The sequence below is a fragment of the Myxocyprinus asiaticus genome, chromosome 4, assembly GCF_019703515.2.
Source record: "Myxocyprinus asiaticus isolate MX2 ecotype Aquarium Trade chromosome 4, UBuf_Myxa_2, whole genome shotgun sequence".
Taxonomy (NCBI): domain Eukaryota; kingdom Metazoa; phylum Chordata; class Actinopteri; order Cypriniformes; family Catostomidae; genus Myxocyprinus; species Myxocyprinus asiaticus.
In genome coordinates, this window is record NC_059347.1 from 53,650,104 (window position 1) to 53,675,160 (window position 25,057).

At 38.8% G+C, this 25,057-nt stretch overlaps 1 protein-coding gene across 1 annotated transcript in view; it reads left to right on the forward strand.

Annotated features, from left to right (window-relative positions):
* The window catches only part of LOC127440230 (semaphorin-4C-like), a 95,504-nt gene that overhangs the window by 67,727 nt on the left and 2,720 nt on the right, over nucleotides 1-25,057 (forward strand). The window contains exons 3-15 of the mRNA XM_051696723.1: nucleotides 3,127-3,281; nucleotides 3,608-3,670; nucleotides 3,782-3,880; nucleotides 9,136-9,232; nucleotides 9,509-9,628; nucleotides 9,787-9,938; nucleotides 11,720-11,895; nucleotides 12,177-12,321; nucleotides 13,188-13,401; nucleotides 15,582-15,697; nucleotides 16,706-16,863; nucleotides 17,166-17,257; nucleotides 18,273-20,252. Coding sequence (XP_051552683.1) covers nucleotides 3,127-3,281; nucleotides 3,608-3,670; nucleotides 3,782-3,880; nucleotides 9,136-9,232; nucleotides 9,509-9,628; nucleotides 9,787-9,938; nucleotides 11,720-11,895; nucleotides 12,177-12,321; nucleotides 13,188-13,401; nucleotides 15,582-15,697; nucleotides 16,706-16,863; nucleotides 17,166-17,257; nucleotides 18,273-19,174 — 2,489 coding nt within the window. The 3' untranslated portion in view covers nucleotides 19,175-20,252. The remainder of the gene's footprint in view (nucleotides 1-3,126; nucleotides 3,282-3,607; nucleotides 3,671-3,781; nucleotides 3,881-9,135; nucleotides 9,233-9,508; nucleotides 9,629-9,786; nucleotides 9,939-11,719; nucleotides 11,896-12,176; nucleotides 12,322-13,187; nucleotides 13,402-15,581; nucleotides 15,698-16,705; nucleotides 16,864-17,165; nucleotides 17,258-18,272; nucleotides 20,253-25,057) is intronic.

Here is a 25,057-nt window from a genome sequence, read left to right on the forward strand (position 1 = left end):
GTATGCTCCAGGTTCAATACAAGTTAGGCTCAGTTAACAGCATTTGTTGCATTATGTTAATTTCCATAAAAAATAAGCAACAATTACAGTGACACCTAATGAAAGTGCTATATGCTAAAATACACATAGTTTCAAAAGTACAGCCACATTATGTAAACATTATACATTTTAACAGGATTTTAGTGTGATGTAATCATTTACAAAACCTATTTGTATAAAGTTATAGCCTATCCAGTATTACAAATTTGTTGTCATGACAATTTAGCAGCCAGTAAACATTGGTATCTGGTTATTAAACGCTGTAACATCAGCAAATCCCTGATTTTATCACACTAAAATCATGTTAACACCTATAATGTTTACATCTTACGTATTTTTTACTTTTATGGACTTGCCCCATTTACTTCCATTGTAAGCGCCTAACAGTAACTGCAACTTTTGCTTTACATTTTTTTTATTTATTTATTTTTATTTATTTATTTATTTATTTTTTGCTTTAAAAAAAAAAAAAAAAAAACAGGGACAAGTCCACACTATTTTTTGTGGAGATCAACATTATGCCACAAATGCTGTCTATTAAGCTTAACTTGGAACCTGGAACATTTCTTTATGTGCTTTTGCAGAAATACTCACTGAAGTAAAGAGTGTGATAGCTAGCCTTGGTCTACTCTATTAATTGTTTTACTTCAGCTTTGTTAACCTATTTTATTTTTTTATTTTTATTTAGTACACACACACACACACACACACACACACACACACACACACACACAAAGAACAGTGGATGGCTTTCTCAATGCTGCCACTGTCTGGTTGGGATGCGTAAGTGCACCTTGCTCCACTGTCTGTAATTGCTGCTTCTCTGAATTTAATTATTTGACGTGACACTCTTAGCTCAGCACAAAGCTTAAAGAAACTCCATCAGTGACTAGCTGAGAGGCATTTGAGTCATTATGCAGGTATTTAGAAGTGTGTAGCATGTGTGTAACTCTGTTTGTAACCAGGCAGATGTTCTCCGTCCCCCCTGGGGGGAAGTCTGTTTTCCCTTTCCTCTTGGCTCCTCCAACCCTCTTACACATTACCAAGCTGCCAGTCTCCATCTAATAACCACACTCTCTTGGCTTCCATCTTGCTCGATCCCACCACTCACGGTCCTCCACTCACTTGCCTTCTCTATATTCTTCTCTTGAAGCACTTGCTTGTAACTCTCTTTCCACTCTTCACCCATCTGCCATGCAGTTAATCAGATCAGGGAGTAGTTTATGATTGAGTATTCAGACGGCACATCCCTGCTGAAAAGATCAGTGTGGCTCGTCACAACCACATTCCCACCCAGCTTTTTAACTAGCTTAAAGTACATTTTTCCACTTTAAAAAAGTTTTACACCTAAAGTTATGTTAATAAATGTTTTAAATGATGTTCACTCACTTGAGATTAAAGGAATATTTCACCCAAAAATGACATTTCTGTAATCATTTAATCAACCTCATGTAGTTACAAATATGTATGACCAAATCCTCTTTCATGGCAAGTCAGTCCAGTCCAGTCATCTTTGTGTAACAGAAGCCAGCTGGTACGTGATAGCTGTGCGGTATGCGTAAACCTCACTCCCCTGGCCTCAAGAGGCACACTAGCGACTGATGCTAGAGGCTGTAGACTTTAGCCTCCTCGTTAGCGCAACTGCCTCCCATGCCGGCTGACATTGGTTTGAATACTGATCGGAGCAGGTCGAGCAGAACCGGTTACATTTGGAAAGGTCCTGGGCAGCTATTTTCTATGGATACAAGTGGCATAAAAGTGCAGCTACTATCTACTTGAATGGGGAAAGACTGAAATCTCAAAAACGGTTGGTCAAGATTACGATCAAAGAACATATTTTAAATCAGCAGTTAAATCTGACTACAATGGTATCATAAATTGTGCTTGATTAGCTCATATCATGCTAAAAAAACCGAACATTTTCAGGCTGGTCCAGCTAATGTGCATTTTTGAGTAGACTGACGATATCTGTATCTAAAAGGTGATTGGCTCTTTAACCTGTAAGGCGTGACTTCCTTTTCTACATCTGCCATTTCTGGCATTCCAATTTCTCCCATTGAATACCAGTGCTCCGTCTCAGGCTAAATAGTCTCTGGTATGACTTTGCGTGTTTATTAGCGCTATGCGAGATGCTCGTTTACAGTGGCTTGATTGTTCACGTGGGAACTCACGTTGTTTAGCGCTAAAAACAATGGAAGTTCTCACGTGAACATGTCACTGTGAATGAGCTTCTCTCAGACACTTATAAACGTGCAATGTATGTCAAGATTTTCACTGTTAAAATGACTTACATTTTGTGTCGTTTCTCACCAAAACATACTGTATGCTTTCAGAAGACTTGGAATATAATTCATGAGCCACATGATCTACTTTTATTATTTTTTTAGGTGCTTTTTTAAGCTTTGAAGTGAGTCACTATCAACTGCCATTGTATTGAATAGACAGACCATGATTTTCATTGGAATTTTTCCTGTTGTGTTGCACATTAGAAAGTCATATGGGTTTGGATTGTCATGAGAGACAATTATGACCGAATTTTCATTTTAGCTACAACTAAAATGTTTTATTCTACATTTCGCGGGTTTGCCCCCTCATAGTCACCGCCATGTTGAGGTCACATGACCAGCCAGGTCTTATAATAGTTACGTTGATAAACTTAAACTTTCTGTCAATACACCACTCTTGTATCAGTTGTTTGAAATGCAAATAATAGCCAGCAAAATGTAAACATGAAATTACTTACTGTCCCTTTAACCAGAAGACAACACTGGTCTTCACCAAAAACACAGTGATTGACCAACTTCATCAGCTAAATTATTTTTGTGAACATCAGCTTGACCAGCACCAAATCAGCATATTTGATTGCTTCTTTTTCTCGTACAATTAAAGTGAATGGTGACTGAAACTAAACATTCTATATAACTTAAGTAAGTTATTCTGGTTTGGAACAACATGATGGTGAGTAAATGATGACAGAATTTTCATTTTTGGGTGGACTATCCCTTTCAAGTTGGATCAGTGGCATTTGGATCACCGTTTGATATCGTCCAATAACATTGCATCATTTCTCTCTGTTTCTCTCTTCAGATGTGCATGACAGTATGGCGAGGTTTCGCTCTGTTGGGGTGTGGAACTACAGCATGTTGACCCTGGCAGAACATGAGAGGGTTTTGTACGTGGGAGCCCGGGAGCACATCTTCGCCCTGGATCCCAACGACATCAGCAGACAGCTCCGACCGCAGGTATCTTCAACAAAGAAAACACATTTCTAATTTCTTCATTTAAAAAGCCCTGCACCCACTAAATACTAATCCACAAACCATCAACCGACAAGAGACCATTAGCATTTTATCATTCAAAAATATCAGCATTTAAAAATGACTCACTCTTTCAATGCCTGAGTCATTTGTGTTAATTTGCCAGTTGCAGCAGTCAATAGAGATACACATTTTACATGCAGAGTGCTATTTGCTTGCAAAAGTCACATATTTCTCTCTCTCTCTCTCTCTCTCTCTCACTCTCTCTCTCTCTCTCTCTCTCTCTCTCTCTCTCTCTCTCTCTCTCTTAGATTGAGTGGTCTGCTCCTGTGGAAAAGAAAAGTGAGTGTGCAGCGAAGGGGAAGAATAACCAGGTACCGGCTGATGTTTCATCCTTTATGTTATAACAGCTTTACATTGTATGACCCTTGTGAAATGCATTTACTCTCCCCTCCCTCTCACCTTCTTCTCTTTGTGTCTTCCAGACTGAATGTTTCAACTACATTTGCTTCCTGCAGAGCTACAACCACACTCATCTGTACACATGTGGAACATATGCCTTCCAGCCCAAATGCACCTACATTGTGAGCGTCCACTTGGATTTTTGTCTACTACCCTGATAAATCTGTCAGACCCACATGATCAAGTGGGGCAAGCCACAAGCCCTTACAACATTTAATTGCTTGCAGGATATGAATTATGGATATGAACAATTACATTTTCACTTGTTAAAATACTAATCTCAGTATCAGGAATGGAATTACTGGTGAGAGTGCTAAGCACTACAACCGTGTGCTAAGTCTTATGAAATTTTTGTGAGAGTGCTAATTTTAAGTGCAATTTTTGTGCCAGAGCAAAGCACATGTGGCCATGGGTGGGAGTGCTTGCACTATCTGTGGGTGTATGCGCGCAAACCGTGGGTGTATTGTATGTTAATGAAGTGGCGCAAAGCGCAATTTGCTATTTTCCTGAGAAATAGGTAATTGCGTTAAGACGTTTCAAAAGCAGGTTTGTTTTCAGCGCAAAGTCTAAATTCAGTTCCTACATATGCAGTTTGGAGACTCAAGTTCGGGAATTAGAATGGTCCAAATGTATTTCCGGATCCTTTCAACAAAGTCTCTTTTTCAAGGTAAGCCAGTCCACTCGGCGGACATTTTTAGAATGCTCTTGGGCAGTTTGGGCAGATATTTTTCTACGTAAACAAGCGCCATGTAAGTGCAGCTCCTATCTACTTGAATGGGGAAAGACCGAAATCTCCAAAACGGTTGGTCAAGATTACGATAAAATCCCCGGCGTCGCATCTAACTCGCTCCAGGGTAGTGATGGCCGCTTTTGAAACACTGCTTCATAAAGCTTAGAAACCTTAACGAATCATTTGTTTCGAACCAATGCAAGTATCAAATTGGCCAAGTCACGTGATTTCAGCAAACAAGGCTTCGTCATACTGTTTCAAAATGTTTCGCTAGAGGGTGTTGATCCCACGATGAAACCGTGAATCAGTGTTAAATATAGACTGTAACTGACCTCGAGTCAGTTCAGCAATAACTTAGGTCTATAAAATCAGACAGATTCAAAGAAGAGTTGCTGATTTGAATTCAGTCATTTTAATTTTCCTGTCAATCACCTTGAGCTGTGTTCCCAAAGGAAAAAAATCAAAATGTTGTGTTTGTGAGAAAAAAAATTAAAGAGACATACAGAGATTTGTTTGTTTTACAAAAAGTGAATCTGGAATTTCAACTATTGCACATAACGCGCATTTACTATCTTTTTTTATTTAGTACATCCAATTTACCAATGCTAGGAATGCTACACAGAGTAGTGGTTAATGTACTTGTTGTGTGTTTTTAAACACTTGATGTCTGAGTTCGAGTCTCATACTGACCAACTGAAACTTATTACAATAACGTGTCTTTTTCAATTGTTTATTGCACAATTGAAATTATCTGTCAAAGTAAAAATGTTTTGAAAAAACAAAACAAAATGTTTATACAAAACAAAGTGTTGTTTTAGAATAAAAAAAATATATTGTTTGGTATTTAATTAATTTATTAAGAAGGTCATCATATTCTGCAAATATTCAGATCTGTTTATTCCAGGACATAGACGACAACCATGAAAAATATATGACAAATACAGCAGGGCAGTAAATGAATTTTAATGCATTGAGTAGCACTGTAGCTGCTTTTGACTCGAGTCTTCTCATTGCATTTACACGGTTGTGACCAGCAGATGTCCTCGGCAGCAGCGTTTCGAGCACTTAAAAACAGTGAATCTTTTTGCAAAGCAATTGGTTCAACTGACTCGAAGTTTCGGAAAGCTTTGTTTCTGCAATCTACTCCGGGGTGCGGTTCCAGCGACGCATCTAACTCGCACCGGAACCTCACCGCTCCGTTCATGGACCTGCTAAGACGCCAGCAGGTAGAGACTGGTCTCCCGAGGAAAGGCGCACTCTGTGTTTATAGGCAGCAGTGAAGAGGCTCTTCATTGGGTTCAAGAGAGCCCCATCACGGGCCGCCAAACGAGGAAAAGTCACCACGGGTGACGATGATCCATGGGAGGGGCATGTTGTTCCGTCACAACTGGTATAATAAAGTGTGCGTTTTTAACTCAGATTACGTAAAAAAAAAATGTATAGCTAATGCGCATGCGCGTTCTTGAGTTGATTGACAGGCGATTTCTGTATCTAAAAGGTGATTGGCTATTTTACCTGGCGGGACTTCCTTTCTACATCTGTTGAACGTTTGCTGTTCTAATTTCTCCCATTCATTTTAACAGAAGTGTCCTGTCTCTGCTAAATAGTCTCTGTTTTGACAAGCAGGAAATGTTCATTGAACAATGACGTCACTTGACGTCACCAACCAACAGATTGTGAGGACGCGTTTCTGCCTTATTTAGCAGCGTAAATCTCGCAAAATACATTTTTTCAATATTGAGTGTAAATTTATAACATTATGCTTTGTGTTATATTAAACACAAAGTATGTGTTTAATATAACACAATAAAGTGATTTGTGCAATAAAGTGCAATAAAGTGATTTGATTTGATTTGATTTGATATTACCCTGGAATTAGTTTAAAAAAAAACAAATTCCACAGCTACAAGGGGGATTTCGATTACAGCTGCTGAGAGAGTGACAGTAAATTTGCCATCTTCTCCCATTTTACTGTCTTAATCCACTGCTCTCTATTTTTTCCTTTTCTTTAAAGTCATTGAAATGAAAGAGTGGATTTTTTATTTTGCTCTTGGAGCAAATGGGCAAGTGAAAATAATATTTGCTGTGATCTCCCATTCACTCCCATTAACCGCTGTCGAAGTTTACCCTGCAAACGTTTACTTTTGCGTTCCAAAACCCGGAGTGTGAAAAATTTCTATTGAATTTATAATCTAATTTGTATTGGTATTTTTCCACCTGTTGTTGTAGAGTGATTTTTTAAGTCACTGAAAAAGAGGCCGGATAAAGTAGTTGCGGAGAGGATAAAATGTTTGGATTTGGTATATGATTGTTTTGACCATTTAATTATTTATTATTTGCGCGTGCCGATACAATCACTATTAATAGGCTACTAGCCATGATTTGTGTGTCAGTAGAAGAAAATTATTATGAATACTTACATTCCCTATAACTTAACGTGGCGAACATCCAAATCCTGACAATAACTATAATTAAACAATTAAATATAAATAAATAATTTTATAAGCATAAAAAGGAGTATGTCCATATTTCTATTATTCTAATTCATTGCATACAGTCCATTTACACTACCAATTTCTTGTGAATGTGTTGTCTTTGTTTGTATTGCTGGTGCTTGACAGGCAATGGAGTATATAATAGGACGCAGATGGTGCATTAACTAATAAATTAAATTACACTTGACCCAGGCCATTAACATGTTGCACATGAAATATCGCCAAACCCACTTGCGCCTAGACTTAGCGCATGCTTGCACAAAAATACCAAAACTTCATGGCCATACGCTGCACTTAGCACTCTTAAATTAGAGCCCTAATTCTTTATTTAAAAAAAATGCCATCATTACTTGCACAAATACACATTCTTGATAGCAAAAATGTAATTTCAACTAGTACAAAAACAAGCACTGTTATGTATAATTGCATTTTACTAGTAGAATTTCACAATGATATGTCATTCACTCACCCATTCAAAAGACAATTACTGACATCTATAATTCATTTCTTGCTAGCTGAAATTCCAATTTCACATATGAGCAATGCACTTCTTAATAGTATAAATGATAAATTAAATTGCCAGTAGTGCAAATGTCCATTCCTGATATCAACAACTGAATTACAACAAGCAAATTTTTTATATATGTAATTTCATTTTCACAAATGGCAATGTAAATTTCACTCATTTGTAATGTGATTGTAAATAGTATTAAAGCTTTTACGATATATTTACTGTAATTGCTCTTCGGTTTACTGATATCTGAAATGCAATATCTAACATGCTGAAATAGATTTATAGATATCAGAAATTTGCATTTTCACTTGTTGTAATTATATTGTTGATATCAGGAATGGATATTTTTACTAGTAACAATGTCATTATTAAGATAAAAAATTACAATTTTAACTAGTAAGAAGTACATATACGATATGTGTATTTGGAATTTCAACGAGTAATAAATTAATTATAGATATCTGTAATTGTGTTTTGAACAGGAGTGAAAGACAGATCATTGTTAAATTCTACTTGTGAAAATGCAATTGCAGATGTCAGTAATTAGGTTTTTTTAAATTGTAATTCCATTTTTGATATCAAGAATGTGTTTTTCTGTGAGTAATGATATCATTTAAAAAAAAAAAAAGAAAAAAAAAAAGAATTAACAGGTGTGTCCCAAACCGCACACTTCTGCACTATTTTACGTAATTTTGAAGTGTAAGTTGTGCGAGTAGTATGTTTACACTGAAAATGCAACATATAGAAGTGTACTACGAGTACCCGGATACACATCAGGTGCGTTTGAAACGTCACTTCCGCCAGCTGTTAAAAGCCGAACACTTCTGTGTAGTAATAACCATTAAGTGTTCCATTTGGGACGATACTACACTTTGAAAATTCATAACTACATGGCTGAGTGCATAGTATATTTTAAAAGTGCATAGTGTATAGTGTGTCGTTTGGGACACAGCTAATGTTTTTACTAGTGCAAATATAATTACTGATATAAAATAAAATTGCACTTTCACTAGTAGTAATTTCAGTCCTAAAATCAAGAATTAGCATTTTAACTAGACAAAACTGATTTGTTGATATCTGCAGTTCATATCCTGCATGTGATTAAATGTCGAATGGGCTGGAGAGAGACAGTGAATCTCGTGTTAAAGGGATAGTTGTTCCAAATCTGTATGAGTTTTCTTTCTTCCATGGAACACAAAAGCAGATGCTTGGCTAGCATCATTCAGCATTCACTTTCATTGTTTGAAAAAAGTTCCAATGAACAACAGGTTTGGAAAAACGTGAGGATTAATAAATGTTGATAGTTTTAATTTGTGGATGAACTATCCATTTAAGACAGTTTTAGTGTGTACACAGTATGTCTCTTGGGGTGGTTTCCAGTGGGTCAAAGTGAAATATATCAAATGTAAATTAGGTTGTGTTATTACACAATGCAGGCTGTTATGATAAGACAGCATTATTCAGTGGTGGATGAAAGATTGTGTGTGTTGTGCTGTGTATTTGTTTGTATTTGGGCAGAAGGACAATGTAGAGGGGCTCAGCTGCAGATGAAACTCTAGTTGCCAAACATGGCTGGTGGCACAGTGTGTGTGTGTGCATGTTCAAGCCATATGTGACTGTTTCTGTCTTGTCTGATAGAATGCAGATCACTTCACTCTGGACAGCGCCGCCCTGGAGGACGGCAAAGGAAAGTGCCCCTACGACCCTGCCAAGGGTCATACAGGACTCATTGTTGGTGAGTCATATATGTGTACAGGTTTCTGATGTGTGAAATGTACCGTATCTTTCAACCCTGCTCCTGTATTATTATTATTATTCTTGTGTGTGTGTCAGTGTGTGAGTGTTCCATATTTAGTTCAGTGCCGTCTGCAGAAGTGTTTATGGCTCCTCTCTTCCCACACTTGGGAGCAAATGGAATCCCTCTTTAATATCTCATAACTGTAAGGCTCTAGACAGGTGTGTCTGCCTGTACATCTGGTCCTGCTCTAAGCATTCATCTCCTCTGTTTTAGACAAAGAGTTGTACTCCGCCACCCTTAATAACTTCCTGGGCACAGAGCCTGTGATCCTGAGGAACCTGGGACAGCAACATTACAGTATGAAGAGTGAATACCTACCTGCTTGGCTCAATGGTAAGTCCACAAACACATTTACAAAATATAACACATCCCTGCTAAATAATTGTTTCATCCAGCTCTTTATCTGGTGTCTCTACAGTGCTGTATCCACAATTCTAACTCATTGTTCCTTTTAATTCACCTTTCACCTCCTAATCTGTTGTCTGGACCAGAGCCAAACTTTGTAGGTTCTGCACTGGTGCGGGAGAGCCGGAACAGTAAAGATGGAGATGATGATAAGATCTACTTCTTCTTTAGTGAGAGAGCAGTGGAGCTGGACTGCGACAGCGATCTGACAGTGGCACGAGTGGCACGTGTTTGTAAGGTGAGAACGTAAACCACCAACCTCTTCAGTGCTAATCACAGTCTGTTCTCTGAAGTCATATATTGTACTCCTGTCCAAAACCTCAACCAATGGGATTAAGACCGGCTCACTACCCTGTCTTTTACACAGCTAAGTACCAAAATAAGTAAATGTACATGAGTACATGAAATATTGATTTGTGTTGAAATTAAGTTACTACGTGTGAAGAAAGAGAGCACAGAGTCTCTGGATTCCGCCTACGATTTGCGTTGGAGTTTATATTGTGAAAATGACCATCTAACTGCTCATAAATGAATAAATAAATGGATATAAAACTTTGATGTTGGCTTGACAAAGACTTGAAAGTTTGTCTGAAATTTTTAACTAGTTTTAAAAGTTTGATGGTTGTACTGATTTTACAGTAAGACAAACAGACAGGTTGCTAGATAGACAGATATACAGACTTTCAAATAAACCATCAGATAGACAGATAGACAGACAGACAGAGAGAGAGAGAGAGAGAGAGAAAGAAAGAAAGAAAGAGTCTTGGCCCACCTGAACGTTCCATCAATGAAAGTCTATGAAATTTTGGGGATTTGGGGATGGATGGAAGGAAGGATGCATGGATAGTGTAGATATAGGGGCAAAAGCTATTTGTCAACTAATGTAAATAATTTTGAGACAGTAAGATGCTTTTTTGAGTAACAAATTACAATGGTACTTATTCAAAATAACTACTTTAGAAAAAGGTGCACAATTTCCTGTTAATTTCTAACAGATTTGGCATTTCATTACATCTCAAGTATTCTATAAACAAATGAATCTCCATTGTGATTGGATCAGTCAATGTGAGCCCACTTTGAACATTTTTCATAACAAATCTATTAACCCCATTTAAGAAAAAGAAATTTTTAATGGGGGGCCTTTAGCACCTACAACAGAGGGGCATTTCAAACCCAAATACTAACCTTTCACGTATTGTACAGATATTGAAAAACTTTTGATTTAATCACCTTGAAGAAAACTGAAAATAACAAACAAGAATTTAGTCTCAAAATATACAGTATGTGATCATTTCATGGATTTTCAGTAGCTACATAAATTTGCAACATTGTACAAATTATTAAAAATGAGACCAAATTGCCACAAATCAATCTTTAGACAAAGAAAGAAAGAAAGTTGGATTTTGAATAGTCTTGGCCCACCTGATGTTCTGTCAATGAAAGTCTATGGGATTTTGGGGATTTTTGATTGCGTGCTATTGAAAAACTGTCAGTCCGATCAATTATAAAAGACATCACAGTCAGAACAGTCTGAAGGTCTGTGCCAAGATTGGTGGATTTAGTTTGAAAGCTCTTGGAGGAGTTACAATTGATCATTTTAATAGTTTAGGGATTTTGGAAAAACTCTGAAACTCTTTGTCAAGCCAACATAATTATTTTATGAGCTTACTTGTAGAGATCGCAGAGTGACATGAGAAGTTGGAAAGATTACTCGCAATACCCTGATGACCGGTGAAATATCCCAAATGACCAATCAGATTAGAGTATTCCAGAGAGCCGTGTAATGAACATTTTTAAGCTGCTGCGCAACAATTGGTTCAAATGATGGTTCCTTTGAGAAAAACATCCTTTTAAGCATAATCTCATAACACTGATTATCTATATTTATATTTTTTCAGACTAACTTCTTAAACTTCTTAAACATGCAGAGACCTTGTATGGGAAATCTCTATAATAACTGTCCTGCAAGTCAGTTTGGATAAAAACGTCTGTTTGATGACTTTTTACATCTCTTATCAGGGAGACCTGGGAGGTACACGGACCCTGCAGAAAAAGTGGACCACCTTTCAGAAGGCTCAGTTGATGTGCTCCCTCCCAGAGCGCCACATCACCTTTAATAACCTGCGGGCCGTCTTTACCCTGCCTGGAGCAGACTGGAGGAGCACAAGTTTCTATGGCATCTTCCATGCACAGTGGTGAGTGAGCTCTCCTGCCATACCAGCCTGTCTCATTAATATTTCTCACTTTGACGTACTTGTGAAAGTCATTCTGCCTCTCCTTATATAAAGTGCCTCTGTGCCAAACATCCAGCCGTGTACCTCAACTGTAGAAAATGCTGTTCTGTCATACTGTCATTAAGTTGACAGTAAAGCTATTACTGTAATAAACCCACCAATGTAGTGCAGTCATTTAGTTCAGACTGACTGACTACTTTTTCTTTTGCACTCTCTCTTTTTTCCCTTTTTTTCTCTCTCAGGGGGGATGTGGATGTGTCTGCTGTGTGTCAGTATCAGATTGGGGAGGTGAAAACTGTGTTCGACGGGCCGTATAAAGAATACAGGGAGTCGTCTCAGCGATGGGGCCGATATACTGGCACTGTACCCAGTCCACGACCTGGAGCGGTGAGATGGGAGGGCAAGAGGGTGTCCATGACTAAGCAGGCTGCTAAAAATAGCAAAAGCTTTTCATATGAAAATGCACTGTAATTTTTCACCCCAAAATCTGAACTTAATACATGACCCATTGGCTGGTGAGTATATGCTCATTCCAACATTTCACAAACATCAACATGATCAGCATGTTGATGTAACAAATGTGTTCTGGTAAGTCTGGTCTGTTACAGCTTGACAAGTTTTTGTCATTTGGCACATTGTTACTTTCATCAACTAAAATTAAATGCCAATTTAGTCATAATTAATATTTATCTAAATGAATGAATATGACATGTAGGTCCATTCAATGCAAGTAAATGGTGAGCAGACCTTTGAAGCTCCAAAAATCACATAAAGGCAGTATAAAAGTAATCCATATGACTTCAGTGGTTAAATCCATGTCTTCAGAAGAAATACGATAGGTGTGGGTGAGAAACAGATCAATATTTAAGTCCTTTTTACTCTAAATCTCCATTTTCACGTTTACATTAACTTTCTGAAAGTGAAAGTGGAGATTTATAGTAAAAAAAATACTTAAGTCAGGTCAAGTCATTTTCATTTGCATAGCGCTTTTCACAACACACATCATTTCAATATTGATCTGTTGACTTAAAAATTGATTTGTTTAAAGTTGCCACAAAAACACACACACACACACACACACACACACACACACACACACAATTGAATGGCAAACTTTCCGACAAACCTAAAATACTTCATTAAGATTGTGCATGATACACTGATATATATATATATATATATATATATATATAGAACATAAAAACATTAATGTCTTTTGTTCGGCTTTTCTTTGGCTTTTGTTATTTTCACAGTGCATCACAAACTTTGACAGAGAAAATGGCTATAACAGTTCTCTACAGCTGCCTGATGCTACTCTGAACTTTGCCAAGAAACATCCACTAATGGAGCTAAAGGTGGAAGCTCGCCCCCTGCTGCTTACTAAAGGAATCAACTTCACTCGCCTCGCTGTGGACAGAGTGAGCTCACTGGACCAGAGATCCTACAGCATGCTTTTCATAGGGACAGGTATGCTTGGATTGGATAAATGGATGGATGGATGAAGCTAGCACAGCTAACAAGGGCAGCATCTGTTTGTTAAGTGGATTATTTCAGTGATTTACTCTGTCCTGTTAGTTCTTGTGTTCTCTAACCCACAAATATGGATAGATCGGCCAAAGAAGCTATTTATAAGTCATAATGTTGTATTTAAGTAAGAATGCCACCTCCGCCAATTGATTCTAGTCATGCAGGAAGGTCAGTCATCGAAGTAAACATTGAAAAGATGTATTTGGCCTTGGCACTCTCAAATACACACATTTCTGTGTGTGTGTGTGTGTGTGTGTGTGTGTGTGGCAGGCAGACGACACTTCAGCTGGCAAGCTGTATCGTACAAAGAAAGTGTACTATTAAACAATCTCAGAGAGATAGGCTTCAAAGTTAGCCATTTTTAACATCGAGATAGTAAAGAAGTTACAAGCTACATTACATGCAATTGTAAATAAAGAATGGCATGTCCAAACCACACCCAGGAGTAGTTTTAACCGATCATCAAAGCTCTTCGACTAGCCAAGAATTTCAGGGATATGTGCGTGAATAGGGGAAATATCACCAAACAAACACCAATAGCAGAATAAAAGTGTCAGTGCATTTCATCATAATTTAAGGTGAACTAAAAGAAGCCTGTTCACTAAATAATTATACACTAGCCTTAAAGTTTCCATTTACATTAAGATGCAGCCTTAAGGCAATGTCACATTTAAGGAACATGTCCACTGGCATGGAAAAAATCCTCTCAACACCGCTCACCACGCTAGAAAGCTGCTGCTTTTGGCCGTGTTAAAGCAAAAGTGTATTTATGTATTCGGTTCACGGTTAATATAACCATAATATATATTCGTGATTAAAGTAAAAAAGATGCCAACTTTACTTCTGAATGCCCAAAGTATAAAAACTGTATTGATTTATTGCACTTTTTTACACCAGCCACAGTATTGTCACAATAAATGCATGCAGTCCTTCATCATTTGAAGTCCTGCAGAATCTTTAGCATTATCTTTAGATGTTGAAGCGCTTGCGACAGACGTCACTGCTTTCAGCTCATAGTGACTGGCTGCCACCTGGCATTTTTGCTCTTCATTTAAATAAACTTGAGCATTTCTCAAATTTTTGATGCTTTTGACCGCTCTCAATGCTTGCTCCAAGCCGCTGTCAATCCCACAATCCACCGCATGAGCATGGCGCTTGACTCCCATAGGAATGCATTGAAAACATTTGCTCAGCTTTGCTCACCATGCACCAGTGGAAAGGTACAGCTACCTTTGCACGTCCAGATTCTGCGGGCGAAGAAGGCGTGGGTGGATTTTGAGCGCATGTGAAACCAGCAAAAATCTAATTGCCAAGCAGCCTCCTTTTAATGCTGCACTTTATACTCTAGGGGAGTGAAAAATAATCTGGCCCCTAAAATGATATCCTTTTCCATCGTGAATCTTCAGTATAGCTGTGTATGAAACACCGCCCAGATAGAAATCACTGCCAAACCAAGAAACTTCCTATTGGTCAACATGGCAAATTCGCCTGTCAAAGTTCACCGAACTTGAACTCCACGCAAAATCCCCAAGGCGAAATTCTTTGCCACCGCGAGTCCAGGGTGTAAAATTCACAATAGCGTGTATTCCCATTGAGATGACAGTATTTTGCCTAAAACACCTAAAAAAACTGCCATTTTGGGCTGGAGACAAGAGGCAGATTGTGGGCTTCTGTGTGTGTAGGAGAAGTCTTGGATTGGGGATTAAGAGTGAACATAGATACTCTGACTTAAAGCAAAGTGGCAAGGTGGATTTATGAAGGACCCCCTGTAGCTTTTTCAATCTTCTCCTCCGTTATCCTTTTGCCACACTCTCCCTTGTTCTCCCAGACTGAGAAGGGTCAGTGGTACATTAACTGTGACAAGCATTGTGTGGGAGGACAGGATAAAGTACACACACACACACAGACACACAGAGTTATGTTGGGTCACGGCACCATCTGGGGTTTATTCAATTTTCCTGCAGGTAATTTGTGTAACCTTGAACCTAAAATCAATGACAGAAAAATATGGCATGTGCAGATTATGTATTAATAGACTATGTCTCTCCTCTCTCACTTTTTTCTGTCCTTCCTCCCCTTCCTTCCCCCATTTTTCTTCTCTCATTTTGTTTGTCGTTCAGCGGATGGATGGCTCCAGCGTGTCGTGATTTTGGGTTCAGAAGCCCATGTCATTGAAGAGATTCAGCTGTTTGATCGACGGCAACCAGTGGACAGCCTCACCATCTCTCACAGCAAAGTAATTTCGGATCTCTCTCTGTCTCTGTGTGTTTTTTTTTTTTGTTGATACTGATCCTTAGGGATTCTCTTCAACCCAAGTATACTGCCTCACTGGCACAAACCGGTTTTGGTCACCACAACAGAGTATGAAAACACAATGCACTTTTAACTGGAAATTATTTTCACAATACAATTCCACGTGTACTTTCTTCATTATTTCCTGTACAGTGTAAAAAAAAATGTTTAAAAAAAAATCACACTTTTTTTGTATTTGTATTTATTGTTTTTTAAATAGGTTTTATTAACAGTAACTAGAATAAGCTGTTATGCTCTGCACACTCAAGTCAAAAGACAAACAGAAATCCAAATAAAATATACATAAATAGATAAGGTGTATATATATATATAGAGAGAGAGAGAGATAGAGAGAGAGAGAGAGAGAGAGTATATATACTGTGTGTATAAATATATCAGCCACAACATTAAAACCACCTGCCTAATATTGTGTAGGTCCCCCTCGTGCCACCAAGACAGCACCAACCCATTCTTCTCACTACAATTGTACTGAACATTTATCTGAATTACCATAGACTTTGTCGGTTCGAACCAGTCTGGCCATTCTCTGTTGACCTCTCTCATCAACAAGGCATTTCCGTCTGCAGAACTGCCACTCACTGGATGTTTTTTGTTTTTGGCACCACTCGGAGTAAATTCAAGAGACTGTTGTGCGTGAAAATCCCAGGAGATCAGCAGTTACAGAAATACTCAAACTAGCCCGTCTGGCACCAACAATCATGCCATGCTCCAAATCACTGAGAAAAAATAAAGTTCAAAGTTTGAAATCAAACTGCCTTGCGTTATTGTGTTGGCTTAATGAAAATTACCCCATAGTACCACTTAGCGTCCAACCAGCAGTAATACTGGTGTTATTCGGTTTGAACGTGAACAACGCACCAATGTCAAAATTATAATATTGTTGCAAGTCTAATGAACATATTCTCATATCTTTCCATTTCCATCTTTATAGAAGTATTTGTACATTGGCTCACGCTCTGAGGTTCTTCAGCTGCCCTTGGCCAACTGCAGCCGGTATCATTCTCAGCCAGACTGCCTGCTATCCAGAGACCCGTACTGTGCCTGGGACAGCGAGGGACGTGCCTGTGTCCGCATCGACCTCCACCGCGGGTAAAGTCATATATCTCTCGATTGTCCTCCATGTATTTACTTCATCCCTCATTATGCCAGTCTACTAACACATTTTGCTAGCATCCATTAATGCCTTTCAACTGAACTCTAAGCCTCAATCATTTCTTCATGTCTCTTTTGTTCTCTCTTGCCTCCCCTTATTTCCCTTCCATTTCTTCCCTTGCTAATAGCCACCTGTTCGCCTGTCCCTTATACTTACTCCACATCAATTTGCAACGGCTCTCCTCTCCTCCCCGGGCACCGTAGCAGTGTATCTAACAGCCTTCTGCTCCCCCCCACAGATCCACATCCACACTTTCCCAGGACCTCATGCTGGAGAGGTTTAACCGAGGAAAAGCCAAGTTTGACAAGCCGGTCTCCATCCCCAGCCCTGGTACGTCAGACATACACTGCCCCCACAGGCTGCAGTTAGCAGTCTTCCATTACACACCCTAACGTGGAACACAAAACAGAAGTTAGGCAGAATGACAGCCTAGGTCACCTTTCACTTTCATTGTATGGAAAAAAGAAAAAATGTCTTCTCGCCCATCGCTTATTTATAAAAAAGCAAAAATAGAAAAGTAGTTACAGTAAGGCACTTACAATTGAAGTGAATGAGGCCAGTCCATAAACATTAAAATACAAACTGTTTCAAAAGTTTGGCCACAAGACGTAAACATTATTCGTGTTAACATGACTTTAGTGTAATAAAATCGTTTGCGAACCTTTTACGTGTAAAGTTATATCCAATATTACAATTTTGTTGTCATGACGATGTAACTGCTGGTAAACATTTAACTGGTAATTAAGCGAGCGTAACACAGGTAAATCCCTGATTTTATCTCACTAAAATCTTGTTAACACATATAACGTTTCTGTCTCTTGGCTATACTTTTACAGTTTTGTGTATTTTATTATTTATGGACTGGCCCCATTCACTTCCATTGTAAGTGCCTTACTGTAACTGCGTTATTTGCTTATTTTAAATAAACAAGGGACAATTCGAAATTCGTTTTTGTGGTACTCAACAATGTGCCACAAATGTTGTCAATTGAGCTTAACTTGAATTGAACACAGAACATTCCTTTAAGGCTTAGTTTCAGAACTGTTTAACTTACAATGAACAGTACATTAACAGCACTTATTAATCTTGGTTAATGTAAATGTTCAACATTAACTAATACACTTTTAACATTAAAAGTTGTATATGTTCACATTAGTCGATGCAATATGAACTAACATGAACTAACAATGAACAATACTATATTTCAAAATGTACAATAAAGCAATAAAAATGATTGCTCATTGTTAGTTCATGACAAAAAAATATAACCTTTTTGAAAAGTGTTACCACTGCTTTGAACTTGTAAAACAGATTGGAATGTATCAATTTTGTGTCTTTTCTTCAGATCATTCTAGGTTGAGAAATGCCACAGTGGTCGTTGGATCGGATCTGGTGCTACCTTGCAGTCTGGTTTCTAACTTGGCTCAACCCTTTTGGGAACTCAATGACCGTGAGCTCACCCTAGTAGAAGGTGAGGCCATGGGACCACGATTCGACCAAGCCCTTCGTGCCCTTGTTATCCCCCAAGCTGGTCCCCTTCAAGCAGGCCGCTACATCTGCTACTCTGAGGAGCAGGGAGTGAAGTTCCAGACAGAAAGATACCAGGTCACAGTGGTGGCCAGCGCACCTGTCTTCATGGAAGCCCGCACACCTGATGGCAGCATGGGTTTATTCTGGGTACTGGTGATCACCTTAGGCGCCGTTTGTCTGTTGCTGCTTATTGCTTCCCTGTACCTTCGTAGACGACTTAAGCTAGCCCTGGGCAAAGGGGCTGAGATGAAGCCACTGGAGAGCACTTTAGTGTACCCAATTACCTTACCCAAAGAGCCGACCAGCCGTCCGCCGTTTGTGCCAAGCAAAATGGACAACGATGAAGACCGCTTCTGGGAAACAGGGGCTAATTATTTCTACTCTGATGGGTCCCTGAAAATTGTGCCCGGACATGCCATGTGCTCAACCGGCAGCTCAGCCTCTCCAAGCGCCATTCCAGGTCAGCCTATTCACTCACCAAGCAGGTTAAGCCTCACCAACATCAGAAACTCGAGCACCAATGGATACATCCGCCTGAATCTGAGCACGGCCGGGGAGGAGAGAGGGAGCGGAGGAGCAGGTATGGGCATGGGGAGTGGACTTGGGCTGGGCAGCCGAGAGAACGACTACTCTAGTCCATTTAAAGAGGAGCTCCGGAGAACTCTGCAGCAGAGGACCGTCCTGCCCGATGCCAACCCAGAGGAGTCTTCTGTGTAGATCTTGTAGAAACCACAGAATACCTCACCTACCTCCCACCTGCTTGGGGAAATCTCTCTCCATCCTACTCTTCTCTACTTGCGACTTATTACTTCTCTGCCAACACTTTTGCTGTGGCAAACATCTTTCGTGCCGCAAGGCCACCATGCTTCAAAACATTCCCTTCAATTATTCTGGTTCTCGCACTTCTAACACTCAAAGTTGCTCCTAGAAGCAGCCTCACCCAAGACTGAACAAATCTTGCCAATCTTTTGTAAATGTCTGTATTTCAAGGACCAGACAACAGGGCCTTGTGTTGAGCATGGCTAACAGGCAAACACAGGTACATCTCTGAGAGGAATCCGACGAGCCAAATGTAGCTGTCAGTTTGATCTGTGTTAGGCAGAGTTCTGGCAACAGATCATATTCATTAGGCAAGCTGGAGGATACAGAGCCCTGCTCTCTTAGTTTGACATCCAGGTTGCTTTCCTCAGTCAAGGCAGGTGTTTGGACAAGTTTCTTGAACTCTTTGTGAATAGAAAAGCATGAGAGAGAAGACAAAGAGGACAAGCAAAAACTTAAATTGCAAGATGACAATCACGCTTTTCTCTCAAGAGAGAAAACGGAGGACAAATTGTTAAAGAGAAGAGAGAAAAAAAAATTGTGAGCTGAAAAACAGAAACAGGACTCAAACCACAGACAAATGCTTTGTCTTTCTTTACAGCTCAATAACTTTTTTTAATATTGTCTTTTTTTTTTCGAGAATGTGTCCTGAGACTTGCAGCACTAATAATATATTGTGAGGTTTTTCTGTCTGTTTATTGCAACTGTTAAAGAAGGATTTATTTTTTACTATTACGAGTTTCAGCTGAAATGTGAAAGGAAACTAGCTTATGTTCTTGTTCACCTCAAAATTTTCCCTACATGATAAACCAGGTGAATGAAGACACATGATGGAAGGAAACTTTGGTTCTGGTCTGGTTTAGAAGACTCCGAATTATTCCTCAGGAACAGGATCCTTCAAGGACTACCAGTTGCTGAGCTTGTTATTAAGTCCAATTTAAGTGACCAATCAGACGCTACGGCTGATGAAACACAGGTAAGTCAACACCAAAAAACAGATTGATATTTCTAATGGTCAGGGTTCCCACAGTCATGAAAACCTGGAAATATCAGGGAATTTTTTTAAAGAGTGATTTCCAGGTCTCGATAAGTCCAGACTGATATCAAAGTGAAATCGGAAACACTTTTTCTTTAACTAAAATTGGTTACCGAAATGTGAAACACTGCCTCCAGTGGCTAAAGCGGTAAGTGTTGTTCGCCGTATGGGCATGTGTCAGTTCCATTTTCCAGTTGTAATGTCCACGGTGGGGCGCCAAAAGCGATTTGTGAAGCGAGTTGTTTTCAGCTGTACAGGATTTAATACAGTAGAATAGAAGAGGGATGCAACCAACCCAAAGCCTAAACCTAAACTTAACCATCAGTGGAGTAAAAGTTTAATATTACGCGAAAAAATGCAACCTCCGAATCACGCTCATTACTGATTATGCAAATGCGATTACTTCTTGATTTTAATGCAAGATCTGAACCCAGGTCTCCCACACTACTGATGCAACATGCTTCTGGTTGCGCCACAAGGGAAGGTAAACATGCTGGAGCTGATTTAAAAATGCCTGAAAGGAGATGCTGCTTGTGAGTGAGTCAGAATAATGTGGCCGATACAAGGGTTCCGGAAGTCTCGGAAACAACATGCCGACCAGAGGTGTACAGTAACGAAGTACAAATACTTTGTTGCTATACTTAAGTACAGTTTTTCCAATATTTGTACTTGAGTATAAATATTTCTTTGGAATTTTACTTTTACTTCATTACATTTTGAAGAGAAAATTAATACTTTTACTCCTATAAATTTCTCCAGACCCTTTAGATATTTTTGCGACAGAACACAGCAAAAAATAAGAGAGGGTCCTCACTGCATACTGTAGCGTGATGACGTACTGGATCTAATCCTCTGCGTAGTGGATTTTGGTGACATAGTGAATGTTTTGGTTTTTATGCGTAACACTGAGTACATTACTTAGTATTAAAGTATTACACTGAGACATTTGTTTAATATAGCTTAGCTTTTAAAAATGGTCATAACCATTTTTAATTTAAGCAATATACTCCTCACTATAATGTGCTCATTTTAACATCTCCTCCGCTTTACATAAATGCCATTGGGTGAATTATTTGTATTTGTATATTAACATCTAGTGGTCAAACACACTTGGAAGCAGGGCTGTAGCTAGTGGGGTGAAATGTGGTAAGGATTCTAGGGGCCCTCAGGTCCAGGGGGGCCCAACAACAAATTCTAAACTGTATTTTTTAATAGGAAAGGGGCCCAGAGCAATATGCAGTCAGCTGGCCCAGAATACCTTGCTACAGCCCTGCTTGGAAGTATGCAAAGTGAAATTAAAGTGAATCTGGAGCGCTTTAAAAACGCTCAGCACACGGAACTGAATGGAGCACATCTGTTACTCTGAGCACAAGATGGAGTTGTGGTGCACAGAACCGCTCTGAATACACTGTAATAATGCTTATACACAATACAGACAGGACAGAGCAGCGTGCATAGACTTTGAAGCGAACAGCTTGATTTATCTATTAATTTAATTAAATCGTCGTGGCCCTTTGCAGTTAAATAGTCGCACAATGTCATACCGCAATTTTATTTAAATTAATTGTGCAGTCCTAATATATAAGTGTGTGTGTGTGTGTGTGTGTGTTGTATGAATATATATTGTATTAATGCCCGTTAAGTACACTACAGTAATAAAACAAAACATTAAAATGTGAATAGGCATGCGCATTAAAACATCCACTACGTCACTAAAATCCAATACGCATGGGATTAGATCCACTATGTCATCGCGCTACAGTCTGCAGGGAGGAGTACTTGAAAAATAACAAGCTGTATGTACAAAAATGCATGCAGATCGGCGATAGTGATGTCTGATTCGTGAAAGAATCATTTGTCAAATCTTTTTTTAAATTTGAATTATTTGAACCGATCAAAAAGATTCCAACAGCGTTCTGAATAATTCGTTTTGCGAATCACGAATCTGAATCAAAATCACAAGCGAATCGCGCGCCAGATAATGTGTGTTATGTCGCCTGTCTCCACTTGGGAAGACAAGAAACTGCTCATATAAGTTTACATTTGTGTTTTTATGAATTAATTTGATAAGTTTAGGCTTAAACATGATGAAAGTTGTGAAATAATGATGAAGTTATGTGTTATCAGTCTCCTGCCTTTACAGGAAACCTGTTCATGTAAAAATCAATCAAACGCATTTACCTTTTACATTTAACCAAAATGCGATGTGTTTAAATAATTACCAGCGCTCATAAAAATATCTAACAATATTTATTTTATAAACTAGGGTGTTCTTTGTGGTTGCTAAAATGTTCTCTTTGCTTTTTAGCACATTGCTGCTGCAGTATATGTTTACTAGGGTATGCTATGCAGTTGTCAAGGTGATCTGCTGTGTGTAGTGCATTGTTACAATGTGTGGTTGCCAGTTACTATGGTGTTGCTAAGTTGTTTTCTGTGTTTGTAGCACATTGCTATGCAGTTGCTAGGGTTTCTATGTGTTTGTCAGGTTATTGCTATGCAGTTGTTAAGTTGTTTCAACTGTGTTTTTAGCATATTGCTATGCAGTTGCTAGGGTTTCTAAGTGGTTGTCAGGTTGTTGCTATGCAGTTGTTAAGTTGTTTCAACTGTGTTTGTAGCACATTGCTATGCAGTTGCCAGGGTATTCTGTGTGGTTACTGGGTGGTTGCTTATTGGCCCAAATGAAAAGAGCCCAGTCTCTATTCTTATCACTAAATATGACTCCGCTCCCTCCTTCAATGTTACAATTTGTTATGGACAGTTTTTTTTTTTTTTTCAATCATGTCTAATCCACATTTATTTTTTTTCTCCCCAATTTGGAATGCCCAATTCCCAATGCACTCTAAGTCCTCATGGTGGTGTAGGAACTTACCTCAATCCGGGGGGTGGAGGGGCGAATCTCAGTTGCCTCCGGCTTGTTGAGCACGTTACCGCGGAGACATAGCACGTGTGGAGGTTTCACGCCATCCACCGTGGCATCCACGCACAACTCACCATGTGCCCCACTGAGAGCGTACCACATTATAGCGACCACGAGGAAGTTACCCCATGTGACTCTACCCTGCCTAGCAAACTGGACAATTTGGTTGCTTAGGAGACCTGGCTGGAGTCACTCAGCATGCCCTGGTATTCGAACTCATGAACTCCAGGGGTGGTAGTCAGCGTCTTTACTCACTGAGCTACCTAGGCCCAACATTAAATCATTCTTAAGTAAATTTGTTCTTATCTCATTGGATTCTTACCTTTTGTTCCTGTTGATTTGACTCTTCCGGGATGAGAACTTTGTTTTGACATAGGAAATGTAATCGAGCATTCGTATCGGGACTAAACACTTGTATATAATAAAATAAGAAACAGAGACAAATTAATATTTGAACAGAACTTCTCCCGCATTTATTTGATGCACCATGTTGCTACTCTCAACTGAACTCAACTCAACTCAACTGAAAAACACACACACACTGTGCGCAATCATTTAGGGTGTATTCACACTTGTAGTTCGGTTCTCTTGGTCCGGACCAAAAAAGAAAATCATACATTTAGTCCTGGTTCGCTTAGCGTTCACACTGGCATTTTTAACACTGAACCTAAATGTACGAAACAAAAGGCATCAGGAAAACACTTTTATGTCATATATTTTGCGACGGAACTTGCCGAACATCCAAAACAATGATGGCTGCTGGGCGAAATGCACTCGTTAGATTTATATATGTATAATGGTGGTATTTTTACCAGCTGAGAACAAATGAAGAGCTAATAAAATGTGTAAAGGAGTCAAAACAGCACCAGGAATTCCTTGACACAAACTAAGTTATGCTGCAAGGACGGCTGACGGCATCTTTGACACCTGTACCGAACTGTAATGGGCAACATAGCTCCTATGATGAGAAGAACCAGGTATGTTTGAGGTCAGTATTAGGCAAATTACTTCCTGTTTTTGGTCCGTTTAGACGTCTTTGGTCCATGTTGCACCAGAGTTCGTTTGGAAGTGGACCGAGACTCACTATTCAGGCGGTCTCGGTCCGCTTGTTTGGTGCACACCAAGGTTCGGATGGCAGCATTCACACTTGTTCAAATGAACTGCACTAACAGAACAATCTCACCAGAGTTTGTTTTAATCGAACCAAACCTGCTAATTGTGAACACACCCTTAGCGTTACAACAATAATCTCCATCAAAAGTCTTTTACAGTACAAGTGCAGCTTCATATGTTAAAACTTTAAAATTACTTTAAAATCACATGTATCTCATGGCATAGTCTACTGTAGAGACATGTTTTGTGCTGTTTAAACCAAATTGCATCATTCAAATTCAACAGTCAAGTCTTTTAAGTAAATGTAACTTAAATACTATATCAAAAATCCTAATGCCTTTAAAGCCTTTTAGAGATTTTAGACATACAATATTTAACCATAAAAATTATGTATTTGCAACTAATGATATTAAGTAGGTTATTAAAAATATCAAAGTAAATTAGCAAATTAAAAAAAGTTTTTTCTTTTTTTTTCTTTTCTTTTTTTTTTTTACAATTACAACCCCACTGATTCATTTTTCCCAGTGTGGATTATGCCTTTGTGTAGAGTAAAACTTGTTCGCAAGACATTGTGATGGTGAGCGAAACATTATTTTGAGTGGATTCTTGTTAATAAATAGGTTAAAAAAGGTTCACAAATTTGTCTGAATGATTTACTAGGAAATCGTTCTAAATCAAAAAGATTTATTTTTTTATTTTTATTTTTTTTATCTGT